This window comes from Somniosus microcephalus, chromosome 3 (assembly GCF_052327205.1).
Source record: "Somniosus microcephalus isolate GS21.2 chromosome 3, FLI_Smic_1.0, whole genome shotgun sequence".
Lineage (NCBI taxonomy): Eukaryota > Metazoa > Chordata > Chondrichthyes > Squaliformes > Somniosidae > Somniosus > Somniosus microcephalus.
This window is the reverse complement of record NC_140989.1, coordinates 129,567,973-129,588,955: the sequence shown is the minus strand read 5'-3', so window position 1 is coordinate 129,588,955 and position 20,983 is coordinate 129,567,973. Positions and strand designations below refer to the sequence as shown.

Genomic DNA, 20,983 nt, shown 5'->3' with positions numbered 1-20,983 from the left:
ACAGCCACATGGAACTCAATATTGTGCCTCTGTCCATAATTCAAGCTAACCTGGTTATTTTGGTACTTCTGAGTGGTCAGAGTATTGTGTACGCCCATTTTGTTTCTGAAGTCATCTATGACTGTCTCCTGAACATAGTCACGGAACGGAGTGCGAGATGCCACAGCAACCATGACACAAGGAATCAAGTCTCACGTATGATTTATCAGGTCATGTGAACATATTTGCTATGTAAGGGGAAGCTAGGTGAACACATGAGAGTGAAAGGAATAGAAGGATATGCTGATAGGGTGAGATGAAGAGGGGTGGGAGGAGACTCATGTGGAGCATAAACACCGGCATAGACCAGTTGGGCCGAATGGCCTGTTTCTGTGCTGTAAATTCTATGTAATTCTATGTAACATAGAGGAAATTAATATTGAAAAGGAAGAATTTGCAGGGCTATGAGGAAAGAGCAGAAGGGAATGGGACTAATTGGATAGCTCTTTCATAGAGGTGACTCAAGAACAATGGGCCGACTGGCCTCGTTTTGTGCTGTATGATTCTATGACATTTTAAAATATGGATTTTATTATGTCCGTGAATGAGTGAGACACGGACAGCAGGAGTTGAACAAAACAAGTCTTTACTGATTGAAGTCAATCGGGAAACTGAAACTACAGAGGCTCACTAGCGCCTTTTATACAGGGGTGGTCACTGCCAGTACTGCAGTCTGAGACCAGTTATTCTCTTAAAGGTACATACACAACAATTTCTCCCCTTTTAGATAAACAGTACATAACATTCATTTAACAACTAAATGATAACTAATTACAATCACAATTACGGTTGCTAGATACATTGGTTAAGTTTAAGCAATTATAAGTTCAATCTTTGAGGAGGCTTCCTGATTCTGTCTGGATAACGCCTCTTTGGGGTATCAGGTTCTTCTGGCAAGATTGAGTCGGGATCAATGTCGTTGTTTGGTTCATCTGCTTCCAATATCACCGATTCGGCGGTAGCTGCAATTGGTATGTCGATTTCATTACCAGATTAACTCAGGCCTGAGTGGGAATCCACCTGGAGTTAAAATCGGGCCCAAAGCTGAGATTAGTGAACAAACAATGGATCATTGGGCACTTTGCTTTTATTTCTTTATCTATCCCCTTTCAACAGTTTTGAGCTAGTATCATATCAATGTTACAAACCTGTGTAACACTAGGTTTATATGATTAATGAATCCCCATGTGAGTACTTCATGTATATTATCAAGTAAATATTATTTTAAAACTATCAAAATTCATCGGCTATTTGTGTGATTGATTTTTAACTCTAACTATAAATTACTTTTGCTAAAGAGTTAAGGGCAGTGAATAGGCAAATGGATATTGAACGGTTGGCAAAAGATTAATCAGCTACAGAAATCTAGGCGAGAATAGTATTAATTGATTATTAATTATATGAAGATGTATTGTGTCCTTAGTGAAACTGTTGTTTTAATCAGTATTGATTCCAGGCTGATGTAGTTTGTGACTCGGCCCTGATTTTAATGATCCCCTCCTGGTGGAAACCGAGCAGGACGGGCAATTCAAATAAAGGGAACGATTCACCCCCTGCCTTCCCGACAGGTCCGCACATTATTATAAAAAGGATATAAAGGCACTGGAGAAGGTGCAAAAAAGATTTACAAGGATGATACCAGAACTGCAAGGTTATACCTATCAGGAAAGGCTGGGCAGGCTGGGCCTAAGGCTGAGGGGTGACCTGATAGAGGTCGTTAAAATTATGAAGGGTTTTGACAGTAGAGTAGACACAGAGAGAATGTTTCCACTTGTGGGCAAGCGAAAAACTAGAGGCCTTCAATTTAAGATAGTCTCCAATAAATCCAATAGGTAATTCAGGAGGAATTTCTTTACCCAGAGAGTGGTGAGGGGTATGGGGAGAAAGCAGGGACCGGGTACTGAATTTGGATGATCAGCCATGATCACATTGAATGGCGGAGCAGGCTCGAGGGGCCGAATGGCCTACTCCTGCTCCTATCTTCTATGGTTCTATGTGGAACTCGCTACCACAGAGAGTGGTTGAGGTGAATAGTATAGCTGCATTTAAGGGGAGGCTAGATAAGCACATGAGGGAGTAGGGAATAGAGGGTTATACTGATAGAGTTAGAAAGATGGGAGGAGGCTCGAATGTAGCATAAATGCCGACATGGACTGGCTAGGCCGAATGGCCTGTTTCTGTGTAATGTAATTCTATGTAATTAACCCAATCTTTTGAGCAGCTGAGCAGGACCCCCATCCCAGACTGGTGGAGGTGCTGTTTAAATATGCAGATTGGGGACCAATGACGTCACAGGACCCGATCTGCTATTTTAGTTTGAGGCCTGAGTAGTAAGGGTTGTCAACCCTCCAGGCTTGGCCTGGAGTCTCCAAGCATTGAAGATTAATCTCCAGGACACTGCTGCAAACAAACCCTGGAGAAAAGTCATAGAGGCATTAAAAAGAAAATTGTGTGCTTTTTTAATTTCCTTTGATCATTTCTGTTTACTAGTTATAAAAAATTGTAGATAGGAAAAAAGGCCGTTTGACTGACAGTCAAGAATCATCCAATCAGGCAATGAAGAGTCTTTTTGCTTTCCAATTGGCGGTGAGAAGGAGAGGCATCGCAAGGATGGATGTGTCTGACGACCAATGGCGGGAGTGTGGGGGCGGGGTGGTTGGAAACAGGAGGTCATGTGATGAAACCTCCAGGAATACATCCAATCAGAGTTTGGCGATCCGACTGAGCTGGGGAGCACTGATGGCTACCCGCCAGCGTAAATCTGTCAGGAGGGGGATCGTGGGCCAGGAGGGGCAGGAGCGCTCTTCTGGGCCTCACAAGGAAGCTTTGGGCTTCCATTGCCCCGGGCTCCCCTCCCTCCCGCTCTTCCTCACCCAATTGCCTTCACCCCTCGCAACCCGCCCCTCCCTTACCACTTAACTGACTGCCGGCGATCAATCCCACGGGTCCTCTCAGTAGCATATGCAAGGGACCTAAGGCCTGGTTAAGGCAACCGCCAGGGATGTTCAAAAATCACTCAAGGCCGATTATGGTGTTGGGTGTATTTCAGATGTCCTTGGGGCACACGGCACCATCTCACGAAATCGGTCATTTTTGCCCCACCCCCCTGTTTTCTCCTCAGATAACAGGCACAAGGAGGACTCATTTCTGCCCTAGATTATCAATAGAGGATTGTAACTAAGTTGTCAAAGACATTGCAGATATCGCACTGGCAACAGTGACCTACCCGTGTTCTTTGACGAGTGTGAAAGACCCATAACTCACACATATCGCAGGTGCGAGTGAATTATGACACCCTTTCGCACAAGTGATAGAACACTTGGACCTCCCGTCACCAGTCAGCTGCTGTGTTTATTCGACAGGAGTGAGTAATCTCTTGAATCTTAGCACGGCCTCAAAATTAATGCTGGTTAACTGGCTGACTTTTACTTTTATTTGTAACTCCTCTGAATTGGCACTCTGCTGGGCAGTTAGAATATAATTCCCTCCAGTTGAATAAATGGCACCAAATATTTCAGTCGACTTCGGCACTTTCTAAAGGGTGCGTCAAGTCAGTTTGATTTGTGTTTGTAGCTTTCTTCATTATCAGCCACTGATTGTGTTTTCAGGAAGGTATGAGCTGGTCAGGGTGTTCCTTTACAAGTGATAGAAAAATAATGTTGTTCTCTGTGCTAGAAAATATATCAGCTGACACTCTCCAAACGGAAACAGAAACGATCAAATTCTGCTTTTTCTACGTGCTGAAGATACACGTGCATACAAATCCTGGACTATTCATGGGTGGTATATCCGGCAGGGTGTGACTTCCTCCTATCTCGGAGATGCCTGCCAGGTATTCCCAGCCCTGGGGTAACTTGGTAACCTGCTGTCCAGGATATCTACCACGAGAGGTGCCGGGGGAAGGCCCTGAGAATCATTAAAGATGCGAGCCACCCCAGCCACAACCTCTTCGCCCTGCTCCCGTCCGGTAAGAGATAACGAAGCATATGGTCTCGTACCAGCAGGTTTCGAAACAGCTTCTACCCCCAGGCCATAAGACTCATGAACGTATAATTTATTATTATTTATTACTGTTTTATTTATTATTACAGGAAACTTTCTGGTATCCGGCACTGACGGGACCGAGTTGGTGCCATCCCATCAAAACTGCCGTATAAACCAGCGCTAATGTTAAAACATATGGAGCTTTTCAGCTCCGTGTGAATCAACAAACCCTGTTGCTTAGCAACAGCTTCAAAACAGTCGGCCGCAGCTTAAAAGCGTCTCTGTAGCTAAGCAACAGCTTCAGCTAGACCTTGCCGAGCCTGACTAGGAAAAAAAAGCAACGAGAAGTAAAAAAAACTTATAGGAAACGGCTCCTGAATTTTGCCGGTAGATAGAGCTTTCCGGACATTTAACCTCTGGTTAGACGAAAGTTTCCTGTACTGTATTTCTATTAGTATTTTATCATTGTTATGCCATATTTATTCCAATGTTGGGAGGACTCGTAAAAATCAATATTTCATTGTGCAGTACACACGTCTGCTGCATATATGACAAATAAAATTGAATTGAACTTGCCTGCAGGAGAAGGGCTCCCCGGCCTCTGTAGGGGAGTGATGGCAGGCTGGAGGTGGAGAATTGCTGCAGGAGGCCTCCCACAGCTACTGAACAGCCTAAGACTGTGCACAGTCATGCCCTGAGAGTACTTGTGCCCGCTCCTTCCTGATCTTAGCTCTGCCAACCATCGGACCCTGGATACTGGGGCCCAACAGCATCCAGCATCAAATTAGGCAAATGCAGGAAACAAGGGGGAGGCTATATGTTTCCCTCATAAGCCTGCAATTTGCATGTGCCCATCCTTGTATGGACGAGTACATCTCATGTCTACAACAGCAACAAAGTGCTTCGGAAACTCCATTTACGTGCGTAGCTCCGCGGAAATTCACAGCCATTGGATTATATTGAAAACTGTCAAAGTGGGAGTTAAATACTGCAACCCCGCCCTCGAACTCTGATATCGTTTAGAAAAAGCACATACTTCACTCTCACAGTTCATGGCATCATCAGAACAGCTCAGTAACTACTTCCCAGGGAGCTGATATTCTCCATAGGGCTTCTGTTTTGGTTTGGTTGTTATTGACACCTGTTGCTTTGTAAATACAAAAGGGCAGCGTGGTATTTTATAACTGACAAAAATTTACAAACAAGGTGAAAAGCACTGCGCAGTTACATGGCCTGCTGTGCAGTCAGTTGAGCTGTAAATATAGATTTGACACTTCTGACAACAAAATAACTTCTGCAAAAGTTATGGAGCACTCTAAGTGCTGGCAGTTTATGGCTAATACTCTATATCAGTATTATTTCAATCACAACTTTCTTGTCCAAACTTGTGCACTAGGTACATAATTTCCTGTGGGAGGACAACAGAATGTAGTACTGTATATATAGTAAATCATTTGTTCCTTGTGTTCTCTGAAACAAAGATCTCGTGGTTCAAAAGAAGTGTCTGATGTGAATTATATTCTATTTTGCTGTGCAAAATTTTTGCTTTTATTTCTTGCCAATTTAGTCCCCTCCCAGATTTCATTCCTAGTCTGTGCTACATGACCTAATCTCCATTCAGGAGCAATTTTAACCCTGCCCGCCCAGTGGAAACCGGGCATAAGGGCAGTTAAAATCCCCCATGGGATTTACCCGCGCTCTTTCCACATGCTCTTCTGAGCAGGCGGGACACCTGCTGGAGTCCTTTAAATATGCCGATCAGGCTCGAATTTCCACCAGAGGCCTGCTCGGGGGAAGCAATTCTGGCTTTCCCGTCAGGCCAACCTAGAGGGAGGAGGAGTTGGGTCAAGAAGAGCCACAAGGTAAATCATTCTACCTCTTTTTTGACTTTTCTTGTGGGACCAGCTGGAGCAGGTGCTCCCCTCCAAGCCAAAAAAGGACAGGTTAAGCCTCCCCTGCCCTAGGCGTTCCTCCCCCCACCACCCCCTTTTCTGATCGCGAGGCTCTCCCGAATTCACTCCTCGCAATTTAACTGAGTTCCGGGGAGCTCTCCTCCACAAGGACCTCCAGGGAGGCATCAGACAACCTGGGGGCATCCATCCGACACATTAGTCCTACCAGAATTATGTCCACAGTATAGGAACAAAAAGCATGACTCAGTAAATGCAATGTTGCTTTTAAGGGTACATTCCCGCTTTAAGTAGACCTTGGAAGACCTACTGGAAATTGCATAGAGAAAGTGGGCGGGCTGCCTGTTTCCCGATCTGATCATATTAAAGGCCTGGGAGTTAAAATTGCCTGGTCCTCTTGCTGGTGATGCCATGGGAGCTTCCAGCTAGCCCCGCTCACCCTGGTTAAAGTCAGGGCTCCTGGCCTGGAATATCCTGGAAAGGTTTGATGTAACTATGGTGTACGAATGGCCTTGCATCAGTTTTCTTCAAAGAAATTCAAACACACAACTAAGTTACACCAGTTTTACGCTGAAACATCGCTATGCATAAATTTCTTCGATCATTTACCCCGCTTCCAGGATACATCCCCCGAAACCCTCCACCACATTTGCATTTGTTTTGTGCCAATTGTTACATTCCGGTGTAAGCAAATGAGATCCACAGGAAATTCCGGTGTAAGTTCCCGTTGACAAGATCAGCTCAGAAACTGGTGTAAATTTTGGCGTAAGTACGATGCCGGAAACTCCGGGCCTAAGTCTTCCCTTTGCGACGGCTCACTTACCCCACCGCAGAAGAGTGCCGTCTGCTATACCAATGTCAGTTTATTTCATTCCGCACACCACACATCCTATCCACTGGATTAAAATTAAAAACCCAACAAAAGCTACCTTTGTGTTTAGCAAGCCCCAGACTAATGCTGTAGCATGTCTGCCCAGATGTCAGCCTTAGTGAATCCGGTAATCTTTCCGCCAGCTGTACCAACCAGCAACATTAGTATGACACTTAACTCAATATAAAAGCAGCTTTAAATGCCTACCACAACAGAGGCCCTTAACAAGGCTTTGAGTACCTTAGTTGATGTACCCACCCCCAGTTTTGTATGGCAGGTATATCTGAACTCAGCTGAGCTGTTGCGACTAGATTTCTTTTAAGTAAGCGGTGAGGTAAGTGGGAGCACTGATTCTCTGTTTCCTTCTCCAACGCCAACTAAAGGAGCATCAAATTCTGAAGGGCTGGTCGTCCTATAATCTCTAACTTTCTGCTGTTGTGCCTGCGACAGTTCATCATAACCTCTGCATATTTCGCCCCCCCATGAACATTTGCATTTCACGTTGCTCTGGAAGCTTTTGCAATTTTGCTAAAATGTAAAACGGTTATCTCAGTCATCCTAGACGCTGTACTGACGTCTTTCTTTCAACAGCTGTTTCCATTTCATTTTACATTCTGAAAACCCTTGTGTCTAATTTAGAGAGCCAGACTATATTTATGTTAAACATGGCGTCGATCCAGTTTTTAAGAGAGAATTCAATACCAAAATTAGAATTTTAATAGAATGTTTTCTAAATATACTCCTTTAGCTCTATGATAAATCAAACTATAAATATTTGTAATACTTTATACAGCAGGCACTAGCTAAAATCAATAGATTCATATCTGAGGCTAATAATAAAACTACCTAAGTAGACAATTGCTGGATATTGTTCATATCTGGGCTACTTTGTGCCTATTGCTTTACAGAGTTACACATCCATTGGAGGTCACTAATAACCTTAACAGTGCTATTCTCATGAATGTCTTCAGATATCCTGGATATTTATCTTTCATCTAATAGCAGAATCTTCCTCTAAAGTAGTGAGAGTTGCTGAATTATTTAGTGTCTTTTAGCAATACAGTGCCAGCAATATCATGTTATTAAGCCACCTTTTGAAGCCGTACAAAAAGTGTGCTATGGGGAGGCTGTAATAAATAAGATATTTTCAATAGGCTCTTTGTCAGTGATGGAGTTAGGAAAAAACTGTTAGTTGCATTGAGGGTCATGGTTTATATCATACGCATGGAGTTTCAGGCTGTTAGTTCTGAATTTGTACACCGTTTCCAGTGCATTATTTGGTGCTGAAATTGTGATTTTATTTTCTTGAGCCCTTCGGACAGGGACGGAGCCCGTTTCCGCCAGTTTCCGTTCCATAGTGGCTGATCTGCCATTTCCAATGGGGTCTGGGGGCTTCCTGTGATGAATGCACTTATGCTGCCTGGAGCCCATTGGAATGAATTCAAGTAAGTAAAGCTAAAACCCATGACTTGCGCTCCCAACCCATGACTTAGAACATAAGAAATAGGAGCAGGAGTAGGCCATTTGGCCCTTTAAGCCTGCTTCGCCATTCAATAAAATCATGGCTGATCTTCGACATCAACTCCACTTTCCCGCACTATCACCATATCCCTTGATTCCCTTAGTGTCCTTCGAGAGACATTTCTCTCTCTTACTTTCCCTCTACTACCACCAGGGCTACAGACTGTGTTCCCATGGTCCCTGAATGCTTCTAAGGTGAGTGACTACCACACACTCCAATGAAGCTGCCACACACTCCACTGACACCTACAATGAGGAAAAGGCTTCCCTGATATTAAAATGAGGTCTGCAGTACCCAGAGTTACACATGTAGATGCTCGGAACTGACCTCTGAATCTCCACATAGATATAATGTTCAAGGCAAGTACCCATGAGGCTGGATCCCATGATTACATAGCTGACACTCAGAAGGTGGCATCTTTTCACCCACTCCTCACTCCTCCAGCCTCCTCCTGCTCTGTGAATCAACCATTGCCATATCCTCACTTATATTATCTACTTCTCGCCAAATGGAAATACCTGAGCAGGTGTCTGAAAGTGAAAATGTAAGTGACCCAGGGGATGACCTTGAGGGGATTTGGTCAGAGGAAGATAGGGTCATCTCTTGCTCCAAGGCCTGGTCTTCATCATTCTCCTCCTCTTCTTCATCATCCTCATCGCTGTAGTCATAGTCCACAAGAAATAAATGTCTTCCTTTCTCCTCATCAGCATCCTCATCCTCTTCATCATCCTCTTGCCCCCCATCCCCCATTGCCGTGATTGATCAGCAGGAAAGGAGAGCATAAGCTAAGATGGGTGATCTTCACCTTTTGAGATTAAGGAGACTGTGAGGGGTGAGGAAGCCTCTGGCTTCACAGGGATGCCATGGTGATTGTCTAGGTCCACAGTCTGCAGTATACTACCAATCTCACCATCTCCCATGGATAGAGTGGACTATGAAAATGTGACCCTAAATGGATTAACAAATTAAAAGTGATATGAAGAGGAAAAACAGTCTGTACAAACCCTGAAGGGAGAAAGGAGAAGCAGTTTACTGGGATAAATATAAGAAAACACAAAAATATATTTAAAAGGGTGATCAGAGGGGTAAAAAGACTTGGAAACAGACAGAGCAGCTGAGGTTCAGCATTGCAATAAAAAACATTTCCATACCACAACAGAAGGGCAGCCAGAGAAGGGATGAAAACCATAAAAAATACAAATGGGTTTGCAACTGAAGATGATCATAAAATAGCAAATATTCTGAATGACTATTTCCTCAAAGTATTCATGTGAGAAGACATTAGCAACATGTCCTCTGCAGACAAAAATATCCAAGTAAACTCAGACTTCATTATAATGAGATGGAAGTCTGAGATAGAATAAATGGGCTCAAAATAAATAAATCCTCAGGGATAGATGGTAATTATCCCAGGGTGCTGTGAGAGACTTGGAGGATCTGTGAGGCACTAACAATCATTAAGAAGGAGCCAACAGACACTAAGGAGATATCAGTAGATTGAAAACAGGTGCCCGTATTCAAAAAAGGTGACAGAACAGTCACAAGAACATACAAACCCACTAGCCTTATTTCTATGTCATGTAAGATAGTTACATTGATTATCAGGATTGAGTTTGTAAAATAATAGACTAGTTGACAGCCATCAGCATGGGATCAGAAACGAAAGATCCTGCCGACCTAATCTTCTCAATTTCATTGAGGAAGTAACAACCCAAGTGGACTGAGGCAATCCCTATGATGTGGCGTACTATGACTTCCAAACGGTTTTTGCTAAAGTTCCACATGAAAGGCTATTAATTAAACTGAAAGCTGTGGTGATTCAGGGTATACCCTTGGAATGGATAAGAACTGGCTGAAGGGACATAAGAACAGGAGTAGACCATTCAGCCCCTCGAGCCCGTTCCGCCATTCAATTAGATCGATCTTAATTCCATCCACCCGCCTTGGCTCCATATCCCTTAATACGCTTGTCTGGCAAAAATCTATCGATCTCAGATTTCGAATTATTAATTGAACTAGCATCGACTGCTCTTTGTGGGAGAAAGTTCCATATTTGTGTGAAGAAGTGTTTCCTAACTTCGTTCCTGAGTGGGTGGGATAAAGAGTACTTGATGGAGGAGTTATGTCAACGTGGGGCAAAGTACTGAGTGGGGTATTTCGGGACTCATTGCTAGGACCACTGCTGTTTCTAATTTACATAAATGACTTAATTTCAGAAGCTCAATATAAAGTGGTCAAATTTGCAGATGATACCAAATTGGGAGGAGGGGCAATGGAATTGGAGGAGGCAGTTCAGAATTTCCAGAAGCAGCTGGACAGAATATGAAATCAGCAGAACAATGGCAGATAAAGTTTAATGCAGACAAGGGTAAGGTGCATATAGGAAGAAAATATAGACTTCATGGTGTTGAAATATCTAAGGATGAAGCTAAAAGAGATGGAGGAACCTTTGTAGATACAATGCTAAACATGTCTAACCAATACAGAACAGCAAATGGGGAAAAAAGACTTTGGCCTAGAAATTGGGTATAGCCCCGCTTGAGGCGTTAGAACTGGCGCTGCGCAAAGTTTATAGCCAGACAAAACTTATCGCCGCCTGGCGCAATATTGGGTTGCATCGCCCCCAGAGGGGATTGTGGCGCGAATTCAGACATTGCACGGGCCTCCTAAGGTGCAAAACTTTCGGCGCTACCCAATATCGGCACGGACGGGCGCAGTGCAGGTGATCTCAATTACCGATAACCACGAGACTTCCAGGCGCCGGCCGGCTCTTAAAGGGGTGGGCCAGTCAGCCTCAGCTTCCACACTCAACGCCCTGTAGGCCTCAGAATCGGCGCTCGCCCTTCTCTGGCGCAAAAAACTTGGTCAGGATGGAGAAGGTGAGACAGAGAGCAGAGCGCTTCAGCACTGAGGCTCTGGAGGAGTTGGTGTCCGCAGTGGAGCGCCGTCGAGATGCTCTGTATCCTGACAATGGCAGGAGGCCGAATCAAAAGGGTTACCGCCGAGCTTGGAGGGATGTTTCTCAGAGGGTCAACTCCAGCAGCATGGCGACCAGGAGCCCTGTTCAGTGCAGGAAGAAATTCAACGACCTCACTCGGGTCGTTAGGGTGAGTGTTGTTTATGCAAACTTCTGATTCCCTCCATCTGCACCTGACTTCGCGCACCCTGTTGCCATGATGCCCCAATGGCCATCTGTCAGCAAGCACCCATGGCCCTTTCTGGGCACACACATGGACATTTGACTCAAGGCATCATGTAAGGGTTCTTGCACCATGGGGGGCATGAGATGATCTCTCAAGGCATCATGTAAGGGCTCTTGCACCATGGGGGGCATGAGATGATCTCTCAAGGCATCATGTAAGGGCTCTTGCACCATGGGGGGCATGAGATGACCTCTCAAGGCATCATGTAAGGGCTCTTGCAACAAGGGGGGCATGAGATGATCACTCAGGGCATCATGTAATAGAACTTCCCCTTCTTTCCCCTGCAGTCCAAGCTGGCGACGATCCGCAAGGACCAGCGTCGAACCGGTGGCGGACCTCCACAAGTGGTCACTCTCACGGATCTCGAGGAGAGAGTGCACCAGATTCTTGGAGGACGTCTGAGTGGTCCTGTTACCACTGCAGCTGCCGACCCCATTGTCAACAGCGAGGGTAAGGCTCTCACCTTTTTCAGCTGTCTCCTTCAAATTGGTCCCCCCGCCAGCATGCTTTCTCAGTGTGCAGCCATGTCAGAGCCTTGCCGCAATCTGGCATGCCTTGCCGCCAAACTGTCCTTTTGCTAAAGCCACTCTTCCACCTCCCTGCTTTCAGATGCTGCATCACCAACTCGGGATCTGCGCCCTGAAGCTGCCAGTGCCAGTGCCTCCGGAGGCGAGGATCAGGAGGAAGCCGGAGCATCCGTTCCAACCTCAGGGGAGCCTACTCATCTGCAGACTGGGGATAGTAGTTCCCTGGAGGGGAGGGGGGGGCTCTGATGATGAGCCAGTTGCCGGAACAAGCGGCATGCAGCAACGCGAGGGGGGTAGGCAAGTTCGGCCACTGGCTCCCCGGAGGGCAAGGCAGGGAGTGATGACTGCTGCACAGAGTGCAGAGGAGGTGCGTAGCCTGGCTGAAATGAGCACCCAGGCCCAGCTCAGGCACACTGAGCTGACGGCTGCAGTGGGGAGGATGCCTCAGTCGATAGAAACACTGGCAAAGAGTGTGTTGGACTTTGGAGCAGCAATGGAGAGGACTGTCCAGGGCTTCGGGGCAGCAATGGAGAGGACTGTCCAGGGCTTCGAGGCTGCTATGGAAAGGACTGTTCAGAGCTGCGGACAATCCCTGGAAAGGTCTGTCCAGGGCTTGTCCGAGGCAGTGGAACGGACTGCTCCGGCCTTGTCCGAAGCAATGGAAAGAACTGTCCAGGGCTTCTCCGAAGCACTGGCACCTGCCACACAGGTCCTCACTGCTGCCACGCAGTCACTTGCTGGCCTCGTCCACACCCAGATTGAGGCAACGCGAACTCTCACTGCAGCCACCCTATCTGCATCAGCTAGGATCACCCTGGGCCCTTCCAGTACCATACAAGGCCAGGAATCAGTGGAGCAGGCTATTGTAGCGGATGAGCCGAACCGGTCCCCTCAGAGAGCCAGTGTGTCGTCCGACCATGGTGCAGCTGTCCTCTCTCGGCAGGTCACCATTGCTCATGCCACCGCTGGTACGTCTGCAGTGCAGCTGCCACCACCTGCAGGGCACACTGCTTCCAGCCATGCTCAGATCAAGCAGCCTGCGTCCGCACCCTCCAAGACCAGAGGTCGGCCAGGCCGTCCCTCAGGGGCTTCTGCGCTTCCACACAGTCAGCAGGCGTCCCCCAGCCTTGACCCTGCCACTGGGGTTCAATTACGTAGGAGCAGCAGGGAGGGAAGGGGCCGACCGCGAAAGAGAAGTCGTTCTTCATCAAGGGGCCAGCAGTAGAGGGAGGTGCTGAGACATTTCTTTGGCCAAATTCAAGGACTCCCTCACCTGTTGTGATTGTTGGAAATGGTTTGTTTAGTTTTGCGGCTTTGCCGAAGAGTTAACTGCTATTTTGTTAGTTATGGTTTCTGTTGACAAGACGTTGTTATGCTGGAAGGAAGGACTTTTGTGACAATAAAGAAAAGTTTTAATTTGCAATGGTACACGTTACTATTTACAGTCATGCTGGCCTTCAGAGGCTTTCAAAGATCCGAAGTGCGCAGGACGAATGACACCCATCATTCCGCCAGAGGGGCCTCGAACCGAGTCCTGATGAGCCTCTGACGGATGGCCCTTCCACTTTCAGGAGCCCTCCCATCTTCCTCCTCCTCCTCCTCCTCCTCCTCGTCCGCATGTTCCTCCTCCTCCTCCTCCGCATGCTCCTCCTCCTCCTTGTCCGCCTGCTCGTCCTCCTCCTCCTCCTCCTCGTCCGCCTGCTCTGCTGGACCTTGAGGGGCAGCTGGCATTGGCTGGGTGCGTCGAATCGCCAAGTTGTGGAGCATGCAGCAGACGACGACGATGTGACCCACTTGCTCCGGCGAGTACTGCAGGGCTCCCCCCGAATGGTCCAGACAGTGGAAACGCTGTTTGAGCACACCAATAGTGTGCTCTACAATGTTCCTGGTCGCCTGATGGCTGCTGTTGTACAGCTCTTCTGCTGGGGTGGCGGCCAAATGGAGTGGTGTCATGAGCCATGGGCAGAGAGGATAGCCCTTGTCCCCAAGAAGCCAGCCTCGTGGGCGAGCCGGCCCCTCAAAAAGGTCACAAACTGAGGTCTGCCGCAGGATGAAGGCATCATGGCTGCACCCTGGGAATTGGGCGTTGACTGCCATGATCATTTGGCGGTGGTCACAGACCAGCTGCACATTGAGGGAGTGGAACCCTTTGCAGTTGCGGAAGTCCTCAGGATTCAGTAATGGCGCCCGCAAAGCCACGTGTGTGCAATCAATCGCCTCCTGCACCATGGGGAAGTCCGCAATAGCAGCGAAGCACTGCGCGCGCTCCGCCTGCTTCTCCAGGGTCAGAGGGAAGGTGATGAATTGACGCCTTCATCTATAAAGGGCAGCTGTAACTTGCCGGATGCAACAATGGACTGCAAACTGAGAGATATTCGCAATGTCCCCAGTGGCTGACTGAAAGGATCCGGTGGCATAGAAATTGGGGGCAACAGTTACTTTAACGGACACCGACAGAGAGGTCCTGCACCGTAGACGCGGCTGCAGATCCTCAGCAAGCAGGTGGCAGAGCTCAGTTACAACCTCCTTCCCGAATCGGAGCCTTCACACACACTGCTCCTCCGACATTGCAAGGTATGACACCTGCTGCCTGAATACCCTCGCAGCGTACCCTCGGATTGGCCGACCTCCATTGCCCCTCCTCCTTCTGGCCAATCCCGGCCCTCTCTCCCGGCGTCTCTCTGCCCTTCACAGTGTCCGGCCATGAGGACATGGCCCTCCAAAGCAGCTCCCATTCCGATGCCAGTCGGTCAAAACGCTGTTAGGTGTGGCGCTCCAACTGCTTCGGACACGTTTGAAGGTCCCAAGTATTCTAAGGCTAAATTCCAAAAAATCTGCTCCACAGTAGCTCACCAACTCTCTCCAGCAACGATCACAATGAACAGGCCAAGTGGCTGCAGCTTTTATACTAGAGCTGTCCCCTTTAAATAGCGCCCCCCGACTCCGAGAAGGGCCTGATAATGTTCCGTCGAACTGTCACTAATAGCGCTAGGCGCAAAGGTTCCGGGCGCCACCGAATATCCAGTCAGGGGCACCTAAAAGGCGTTGCACACTGAAATGACGTCATGATCTGCCTGCGCACGTGGGCGCGCGCTAACACTTAGCGCAGGCGTTAAATGCATAGTCAATATGGGAGGTGTCGCTATCTTCATTGCGCCCGCCGGAACATTGGGTAACGCCCCAATTCTCGGGCTCTTTAGGCGCTAATCGCTGGCGCTACCAACCGAATTTCTAGGCCATATTGCCTTTCACGACCTCAGGACATCCCAAAGCACTTTACAGCCAATGAAGTACTTTTTGAAGTGTAGTCACTTTTGTGATGTAGGAAATGTGGCAGCCAATTTGCACACAGCAAACCACCATAAACAGTAATGACCAGATAATCTGTTTTAGTGATGTTGATTGAGGGATAAATATTGGCCAGGACACCAGGAATAACTCCTCTGCTCTTTTACAAAATAGTGCCATGGGATCATTTACCTGAGAGAGCAGATTTAACTGCTTCGTTTAACATCACATCCGAAAGACAGCACCTCAATACTGCACTGGAGTGTTGGCCTAGATTTTTATGCTCAAGACAGACAAGACAGACCCACCAGAGGTGGCGGCACAGTGGTATACAGTCGGGAAGGAGTGGCCCTGGGAGTCGCCAACATTGACTCTGGACTCCATGAAGTCTCATGGCTTCAGGTCAAGCATGGGCAAGGAAACCTCCTGCTGATTACTACCTACCGCCCTCCCTCAGCTGATGAATCAGTACTCCTCCATGTTGAACGCCACTTGGAAGAAGCACTGAGATTAGCAAGGGCACAGAATGTACTCTGGGTAAGGAACTTCAATGTGCATCACCAAGAGTGGCTCGATAGCACCACTACTGACCAAGATGGACGAGTCCTGAAGGACATAACTGCCAGTCTGGGCCTGTGACAGGTGGTGAGAGAACCAACACGAGGGAAAAACCTACTTGACCTCGTCCTCACCAATCTACCTGTCGCAGACGCATCTGTCCATGACAACATTGGTAGCAGTGACCACCATACAGTCATTGTGGAGACGAAGTCCCATCTTCACACTGAGGACACCCTCCATCGTGTTGTGTGGCACTACGACTGTGCTAAATGGGATAGATTCAGAACAGATCTAGCAGCTCAAAACTGGGCCTCCATGAGGCGCTGTGGGCCATCAGCAGAAGCAGAATTGTATTCCACCACAATCTGTAACCTCATGGCCCAGCATATCCTTCACTTTACCATTACCATCAAGCCAGGGGACCAATCCTGGTTCAATAAGGAATGTAGAAGAGCATGCCAGGAGCAGCACCAGGCGTACCTAAAAGGCGGTGTCAATCGGGGGAAGCTGCATCACAGGACTACATGCAAACTAAAAGCGGAAGCAGCATGCTATAGACAGGGCTAATCAATCCCACAATCAACGGATCAGATCAAAGCTCTGCAGTCCTGCCACATCAAGTCGTGAATGGTGGTGGACCATTAAACAACTAACAGGAGGAGAAGGCTCCATGAATATCCCCATCCCCAAAGATGGTGGAGCCCAGCACGTGAGTGCAAAAGACAAAGCTGAAGCGTTTGCAACCATCTTCAGCCAGAAGTGCCAAGTGGATGATCCATATCGGCCTCCTCCTGAGGTCCCACCACCACAGAAGCCAGTCTTCAGGCAATTCGATTCACTCCACGTGATATCAAGAAATGGCTGAGCGCACTGGATACGGCAAAAGTTGTGGACCCCGACAACATCCTGGCAGTCATGCTGTAGACTTGTGCTCCAGAACTAGCCGCGCCTCTAGATAAGCTGTTCCAGTACAGCTATAACACTGACATCTATCCGACAATGTGAAAAACTGCCCAGGCATGTCCTGTCCAGAATAAGCAGGACAAAGCCAATCTGGCCAATTACTGCCCCAGTCTACCCACAATCATCAGCAAAGTGATGCAAGGTGTCGTCAACAGTGCTATCAAGCAGCACTTACTCGCCAATAACCTGCTCACTGATGCCCAGCTTGGGTACCGCCATGATCACTCGGCTCCAGACCTCATTACAGCCTTGGTCCAAACATGGACAAAGGAGCTGAATTCCAGAGGTGAGGTGAGAGTGAAGGAAGGTGGTTGTGGTGGTTGGAGGTCAATCATCACAGACCCAGGACATCGCTGCAGGAGTTCCTCAGGGCAATGTCCTAGGTCCAACCATCTTCAGCTGCTTCATCAATGACGTTCCCTCCATCATAAGGTCAGAAGTGGGGATGTTCGCTGATGACTGCACAGTGTTCAGTGCCATTCGCAACTCCTCAGATAATGAAGCAGTCCATGCCTGCATGCAGCAAGTCCTGGATGACATTCAGTCTTGGGCTGATAAGTGGCAGGTAACATTCACGCCACACAAGTGCCAGGCAATGACTAGCTCCAACAAGCGAGAGTCTAACCACCGCCCCTTGACATTCAATGGCATTACCATCGCTGAATCCCCCACCATCAAAATCCTGGGGGTTACCATTGACAAGAAGCTTAACTGGACCAGCCACATAAATACTGTGGCAACAAGAACAGGTCAGAGGCTGGGTATTCTGTGGCGAGTGTCTCACCTCCTTTCCACCATCTAGAAGGCACAAGTCAGGAATGTGATGGAATACTCTCCACTTGCCTGGATGAGTGCAGCTCCAACAACACTCAAGAAGCTCGACACCATCCAAGACAAAGCAGCCCACTTGATTGACACTGCATCCACCACCTTAAACATTCATTCCCTCCACCACTGGCATACCATGGCTGCAGTGTGTACCATCTACAAGATGCACTGCAGCAACTCGCCAAGGCTTCTTCGGCAGCACCTCTCAAACCCGCGGCCTCTGCCACCTAGAAGGACAAGTGCAGCAGGCGCATGGGAACACCACCACCTCCAAGTTCCCCTCCAAGTCACACACCATCCTGACTTGGAAATATATTGCCGTTCCCTCATTGTCGCTGGGTCAAATTCCTGGAACTCCCTACCTAACAGCACGGTGGGGGTACCTTCACCACATGGACTGCAGTGGTTCAAGAAGGCGGCTCTCCACCACCTTCTTAGGGCAATTGTGGATGGGCAATAAATGCTGGCCTTGCCAGCGACGCCCACATCCCATGAATGAATTTTTTAAAAGTCTCTGGAGTGGGACTTGAACCCTCAACCTTCTGACTCAAAGGCATGAGTGAGCCACAGCTGACACTCTGATATGTTGTTGAACTACATACCCAAAACAGTAGAATATAAGTCAGGGAAGGTAATGATTAGACTGTATAATGTGCTAGTCAGATGACACCTTGAACACTTTATCCAGTTCTGGTCACCAAGAAATAAGTGAGACATTCACAAGTACTGGAGGCAGTGCAGAGAAGAGCCACAAGACAGATCCCAATTTCAGCGGTCTGAGATATGAGGAAAGCTTTGAGAAACTTGAACTTTTTAGCCCAGAAAGAAGGCATCTAAGATATTATCTTATGACTGTATAAGATTGTTAAGTATATAGTAAAAGTTAACCCAGAATATTATCTTAAATTAAACTGCGGGAGTAGAGATAGGAGACAGAGGTTCAAACTATTAAAGGGTAATTTTAGGACTGATATAAATAAGTTTTTCACACAAAGAGTGATGCATGCATGGAGCAAACTTTCAGATACAGTAGAGGAGACAAAAACCCTGGAATCATTTAGGAAACAATTAGTCACTACAATGGAGGGACATCGGGATCTCTCTGGATGGATGAATTAAGATGGGCCGAATGGCCTTCCTTTTCAATTATCTTGTGATCCTGTGAGGACCTCCCCACCAGCCCTATGATCTGCTCATTATACGAAGCCAGCTCTCTAACGTCCAGTATGCCCGCTCCAGTTTCCTGCCTTTCATGAGAATTGTGCGCAAGGCTCTCCTGTAACAAGATTGTATTAATTAGTTTAGCTAACATTGAAGGGATGTCTCCTAAATGTCAGACAGCTGGGATGTGGGTGTCACTGGCAAGGCCAGCACTTTTCTGGCTCCAACTTATTCCACGTGGATTCCACCAGAAATTCCAACCTTCATGTTTTGGATCCACCCAGGATTACAGATATTCAGAGTTCCTCAAACCACTGCTTTTGCCGCATCCTGAGATCCACGCTCAACGCCATGCGCTGCCACATGCACGCTCACGACCTCTCTCTTCAGCATCACTGACTCACCCTATCTCAAAGCTGTCCTGGTCCGCAGTTCCATTTCATCCTTCGCCTCATTCGGCGCTTTAACAAAAAACTTTTTTTCTTCCTTTCAGGTGGCAAGGATCGTAAGCTTCAACAACTCTTGGACACCAATACCCCTCCGGCACCTTCTTCCCCTTCACTTTCCTCTGACCCCATCCCTTCTTCCAATTTCACCCCCTGACGTGCTTCCACTATCCCCGCTGACCTTCCCCTCCCTGACCCCAAAAGATCAGTTCTCAGCAAAGGTCTGAGCTTCATCCCTTACGCCCCCACCTCAATGAATTTCAAGCTTGGCACGATGCTGAGCTCTTTTTCCGCTGCCTTCATCTCAGTGTCCACTTCTTTGGCCAGGAGTCTTCCCCCCGTACGGCTGACCCTTTTCAGAATTCTCGTTCTACCTGGAGCCCTCCCTCTGGCCTCTTACCCTCTCTAGATCTTTTCATTGCGAACTGCCGACGTGACATCGGCCGTCTGAATTTCTCTGCTCCCGTCACTCACTCCAACCTACCTCCCTCTGAACTTGCAGCACTCCGTTCCCTCAGATCCAACCCCAACATTGTCATTAAACCTGCTGACAAGGGTGGCACTGTTGTTGTTTGGCGAACCGACCTCTACCTTGTGGAGGCTAAATGCCAACTCTCCGACACCTTCTCCTACCTCCCCCTGGACCATGACCCCTCTACCAAATATCAAGCCATCGTTTCTAAGACTGTCACTGACCTCAGCTGCTCTGGAGGTCTTCCCTCCATGGCTGCCAGGCTCATAGTCCCCCAACCCTGCACAGCCCACTTCTACCTCCTTCCCAAGATCCACAAACAGGACTGCCCTGGTAGACCCATCGTTTCAGCCTGTTCTTGCCCCACAGAACTGATTTCTTCCTATTTTGACCCTATTTCTTTCTTCCCTTGTCCAGTCTCTTCCCACTTACATCTGCTACTCTTCCAATGCCCTCCGCCACTTTAACAGTTTCCAATTTCCTGGCCCCAGCCATCTCCTTTTCACTATGGACGTCCAATCTCTCTACACCTCCATCCCCACCAGGACGGCCTGACGGCGCTTCACTTCTTCCTTAAACAGAAGCCCAACCAGTCCCTATCCACCACCACCTTCCTCCGCCTGGCTGAACTTGTTCTCACATTGAACAACTTCTCCTTTAACTCCACTCACTTCCTCCAAATTAAAGGTGCTACTATGTGGAACATTCTTTATTGCAGTCCTACTCAGGTCCTCTTCCTCATCTCTTTTTCCGACACATTGCTGACTGTATCGGTGCCATTTCCTGCTCTTGCCCTGAACTAGAAAATGTCATTCACTTTGTTTCCAATTTCCACCCTTCCCTCACCTTCACATGGTCCATCGCCAACTCTTCCCTTCCCTTCCTTGACTTCTCTATCTTCATTTCTGAGGATAGGCTATTGTCCAATATTCACTATCAGCCCACTGACTCCCACAGCTACCTTGACTACACTTCCTCCCACCTGCTTCCTGTAAGGACTCTATTCCATTCTCCCAGTTTCTCCATCTCCGCCGCATCTGCTCTGACGATGCCACCTTCCATACTAGTGCTTCCGATATGTCTTCCTTTTTCCTCAACCGAGGATTCCCCTCTACTGTGGTTGACACGGCCCTTGATCATGCCCATTCTATTTCCCGCACTTCTGCTCTCACCCCTGCCCCTCCCTCCTGGAACCACGATAGAGTTCT

General features: G+C 47.8%; 1 protein-coding gene across 1 annotated transcript in view; it reads right to left on the bottom strand.

The window, feature by feature from the left end:
* Nucleotides 1–608: 608 nt before the first annotated feature.
* Nucleotides 609–20,983, bottom strand: part of LOC147121399 (homeobox protein Meis1) — a 345,102-nt gene continuing 324,727 nt past the window's right edge. Inside the window, exon 12 of the mRNA XM_085981619.1 lies at nucleotides 609–1,059. Coding sequence (XP_085837745.1) covers nucleotides 1,025–1,059 — 35 coding nt within the window. The 3' untranslated portion in view covers nucleotides 609–1,024. The remainder of the gene's footprint in view (nucleotides 1,060–20,983) is intronic.